The sequence below is a fragment of the Olea europaea genome, chromosome 6 (assembly GCF_002742605.1).
Source record: "Olea europaea var. sylvestris chromosome 6, O_europaea_v1, whole genome shotgun sequence".
NCBI classification, from domain to species: domain Eukaryota; kingdom Viridiplantae; phylum Streptophyta; class Magnoliopsida; order Lamiales; family Oleaceae; genus Olea; species Olea europaea.
Window position 1 is genome coordinate 24,923,967 of NC_036242.1, and position 4,047 is coordinate 24,928,013.

Sequence of the window (4,047 nt, forward strand, 5' to 3'; positions counted from 1 at the left end):
CATAATACATTTTACCCGAAATATAGGGATCAAACAAGGGTTATAACCTAATTCCCGTACAAGTGGCAAGGCATTTGCCAACCAACCTAGTCGAATGACTTGGCAGCATTTTTTTATATTTTTCTTATGTATTATGCTATTTATACGAAGTGTGTTTATAAATCTGGATGACAAATGAATGTCGACAAAATTCAAGTTATTAATTTTCAATGATTTAAAAATTTGTTTTCGAAATGATTGATTTAAATATTATTTTGTCAATTAATTTTGTACACGGAGTCTTAACTCTTTTTTTTCTTTTTTTATTCATGGTATGCCTGTTCTGGAATCTTCTAGTTTCAAGTACAGTAGTATTCTTCTTCACTATTTTAAAGCTCAGTATTTTCAATCTGGGAGGAAAAATGATCCAAAGGCACGGAGGCTTAGATTGGGTTCAAAGGGTCAGTGATTTTTCCCATTATTCGTTTGAAACACATATTCTTCATTGGATTGAAGACATAATTTAAGGTATTTAATTTGTTCTTCTGATTTTTGAACCAAAAATGGCTGTGCTTTTTGTTGACCTAGGTGGGAAGTTTATTGCAAGTATCTGTGTTAACTGCTCAAGTATTCATCATTGTATGATTTGCATTTCCGAATTTTTAAAATTGTTACCGATTTACGTGTGGTCGATTGGATCAATATCAAGATTTCGTGTTCAATTCATTTCTCCAACATGTTTCTTGTTGATTGTCTCCAAGTTATTGCGTTCTATTCATTTCTCCAACCTGGGTTAATTGTTGACTTATTGCAAGATTTTGTATGATTTGCGTTTCTTGAATTTCTTGCTGATGTTGAGTTGACCAGTTCTGCTCTTCAATTTATATGTTGTATTAATTATTTCCTGGGCAACTTTTGCCATCATCCTCTGGAAGTTCTCAGCATTTTTCCCCCTAAGCAGTTTAATTATTTCAACTACTCAAAGATCACTTACATCCATACGGTGTCGTTCTATTCATTTCTCCAACCTGGATTAATCATTAATTTGTTCACTTATTGCGAGTTTTTGTATGATTTGCATTTCCTGAATTTCTTGCTGATGTTGAGTTGGCCAATTCTGTTCTTCAATTTTTATGTTGTATTAATTATTCTCTGGGAAACTATAGGCCATCCTTCTCTGGAAGTTCTCAGCATGTTCTTTTTCCCCCCTAAGGAGTTTATTATTTCAGCTACTCAAAGATCACTTACATCTATACGGTGTGTAAAGAAACATATCTGACTTGATGAGAAAAACCCAGATTTTTCTATTTTCTTAATTCTAGATTTTTCCATAGTAACCGACTTGTGGAGAAGGTTCTAAAATGCTTACATATTTCCAACGCCATTTGTGGAGTTATCTAGAATTGGAGAGATAAGCTACTCCACGACTTATAAACCTATAAATATAGGATTGCTGCATGTAATATTCGTATAAGAATGAGTGATGTGTGAGAATTGAGTGAAAGTCTTGCCAAGGTGCTGTGTGAGTAGAAGAGTTCTATAATGTGATAGGCCCATGTGCTTGCTCGAGTGGGTGAAAATAATTATTGAGTTGGTGTGTATGTGCCATTCAAATAAATTTGTATTGGTGGTTGCTATTATGATAAAATATATTTTCTTTGGTGTTATATTCTAGTGTACAGCCATGTAAGCTAAATAGTAATTTGTTATCACTTATTCTTGTTGTTTTCCTTGTTATTTTCTGTGTTCCATTACCAGAGAAATGACGAACTGTAGGAGTAAATGTATGATGGCGAGTGAAGGCTTGGAAGATAGAATAAGCAACCTGCCAAGTGGGATTATAGATCGTATATTAGAATACATGTCTGTTCGAGATGCTGCGAGGACGAGTATCTTGTCAAGAAAATGGAGGGATTTTTGGCCTATGCATTCAAAACTAATCTTTGATGAGCACACTTTTAGAGTCATTAGGCATGGCGTATTACTAAAGCCCGATAACCAGATCGATAAGATAATCAATAAAATTCTGTTACAACACATGGGACCCATAGTAAAATTTCTCTTGGATCTTTCATATATAAATTCGGCACGATATTCAGATGTGGATCAATGGATGTTTTTTCTATCAAGAAATGGTGTACAAGAACTTTCCCTCCTGTATTCGAAGCTGACAGGAAAATACTACAGACTGCCGTCCTATGTATTCTCTTCTTCATCATTAGAACACTTGGCACTTCATAAAGTTATAATCAAACCCCTTGCTTGTATATTTATGGGCAACCTCACTTCTCTTTCTTTTAAAAATGTCAAGTTTGAGTCAAGTTCATCTGAAGGTTATTCTTCCTGTCTTAGGACCCCACAACTCAAGAGATTGTCCATTGAAATTTGTAATGGTATTCACCATTTAGAAATTGTTGCTCGTTCACTCGAAGTCTTAACAATCTATTCGAGTGCTGCTAGATGCATCGGCTTTCTTAACCCAAACATAAAGGAGTTCAATTTTGCATGGCGCCGAGAGGTGCCAACAAAACATGGTTTCCACTTATTATCACGGCTTCTTGCAAAATTGCCAAAAATTCAGATTCTTCACTTTGACGGCTTCTTCCTCAAGGTGAGATAAATTAATCTATAACGAGTTGTCCTAAATTTCTTCAATCGTTCGGATATATATCCTAAAAATTCTGGTTTGATTTTGGTAGTATTTGGCTGGAGGTCATACACCATCTGAGCTTCCAAGAACAGCAGAGGGCCTTGAATATCTCAAACTAGATGACTTGAATTTCAAAGATTTGGATCAGATTGCTACTGTTATTTCCTTGCTTCAAAGTTGCCCCAATTTGTGCATTCTTGATCTCAAGGTGAGATGGTAAATACTGGCTCTGCATCTGAGAACTATGATTTTGGTTCTGTTTATGTTGTCAAATGATTCAAATCAATATATTCTATAAGAGACGGATTAGTCTTATCAATCTCGTACCAAATGTGTAGATATTCTTTGCATTTTGGTTCATAATTGGGATTTTCATTTCTGAGATGATTCTTTTTCAGGTTTCATCAAGAATTATAACTTATGGAGATGCGGTTCTGAATTATTTGAACACCCCAAATTGCATGAAACACAACCTCATCAAGCGTAAGACTCTGAGGTTATACTTGTACCAGAATCCTGTTGAGGAACTGATATTGCTGAAGCTTCTACTTGCTCGTTCTCCATCCCTTGTTAAGATTATAATCGAAGAGACACGTCACATGGATTCAGTCGAGGGCTTCAGAATTGCCAGAGAATTGTTAGGGTTCTCTCGAGCATCACCAAATGCCAACATAATATGGAACCGGTGTAAAACTAGCTAGACATGTCTTTTGCTGTAAACATATTACTCAAAAACTCGTAAAACTAGTACAAATATGTGGCCACTGCAACTTTATCCTTTTTCTACTTAAAAAAAAAGTTGAACCCCAACCTTAAGGGCCCCCATCGATCCTGCTCTGAGCCATCGTGGAGGAGGTAAATCGCAGGATGTGCCTCCCAGGAGTCAGGGTGGAGAGCACATGGATAGGCCAAGGCTGTTAATCCATATGGTATCCCCCCCCCCCAAATTTGTTTCCATTTTTGTGCAATAGAAAGTTATTACACCAATTTTTGACTAAGATTGCATTTTAGAAGAGTGGATTAATAGAGAATATGTGGTTAAAAAATAAGGAAAAATTTTGTGTTTGTTTGTAATATTATTTTGTTGAAAAATGTGATTGGAAAAAAGAGAGAAAAATGTATTTTAAAAATAATGAGGGCTAAACTATATGAGATTGTGATCTTATATTTGTTAAGTGGTAAATTTTACTTTGATTAATTATTGAAATTTAGACCAATATATTAGAATTTATGTTACTCTTCTTAATAAGAATATTTTTAAAAGACTCTTTAAATATGATATGTTATTCACTTTAAAGAGTCAACTCTTAAAATAATGCATCAAGAGACTCTTTAAATTAATATTTTATTTTTCTATAATTGAATGTATTTAGAGTATTTCAATTTTCAATGTAGGAAAATAATATTATAATTTAGAG

At 34.4% G+C, this 4,047-nt stretch overlaps 1 protein-coding gene across 2 annotated transcripts; it reads left to right on the plus strand.

Moving 5' to 3' along the window:
- The first annotated feature begins 346 nt into the window (after positions 1 to 346).
- LOC111396242 (F-box/FBD/LRR-repeat protein At1g13570-like) lies at positions 347 to 3,410 on the plus strand. 2 transcript variants are annotated; one of them, XM_023022609.1, is made up of 4 exons: positions 347 to 507; positions 1,738 to 2,590; positions 2,679 to 2,837; positions 3,028 to 3,410. In XM_023022609.1, the coding sequence occupies exons 2-4, from the start codon at positions 1,742 to 1,744 to the stop codon at positions 3,328 to 3,330; spliced, it is 1,311 nt and encodes a 436-aa protein (XP_022878377.1). In that variant the 5' UTR covers positions 347 to 507; positions 1,738 to 1,741; the 3' UTR covers positions 3,331 to 3,410. The 2 variants fall into 2 exon arrangements, with proteins under 2 accessions (XP_022878377.1, XP_022878378.1); XM_023022610.1 differs by having other exon boundaries at positions 1,756 to 2,590.
- Positions 3,411 to 4,047: the final 637 nt, after the last annotated feature.

Excerpts from the sequence above, each read along its gene's own strand:
- LOC111396242 (XM_023022609.1), top strand. The coding sequence starts at position 1,742 with ATGACGAACTGTAGGAGTAAATGTATGATGGCGAGTGAAGGCTTGGAA. Across the intron at positions 2,591-2,678 it reads TTGACGGCTTCTTCCTCAAG|TATTTGGCTGGAGGTCATAC; the intron begins GTGAGATAAATT and ends TGATTTTGGTAG. Across the intron at positions 2,838-3,027 it reads TGTGCATTCTTGATCTCAAG|GTTTCATCAAGAATTATAAC; the intron begins GTGAGATGGTAA and ends ATTCTTTTTCAG.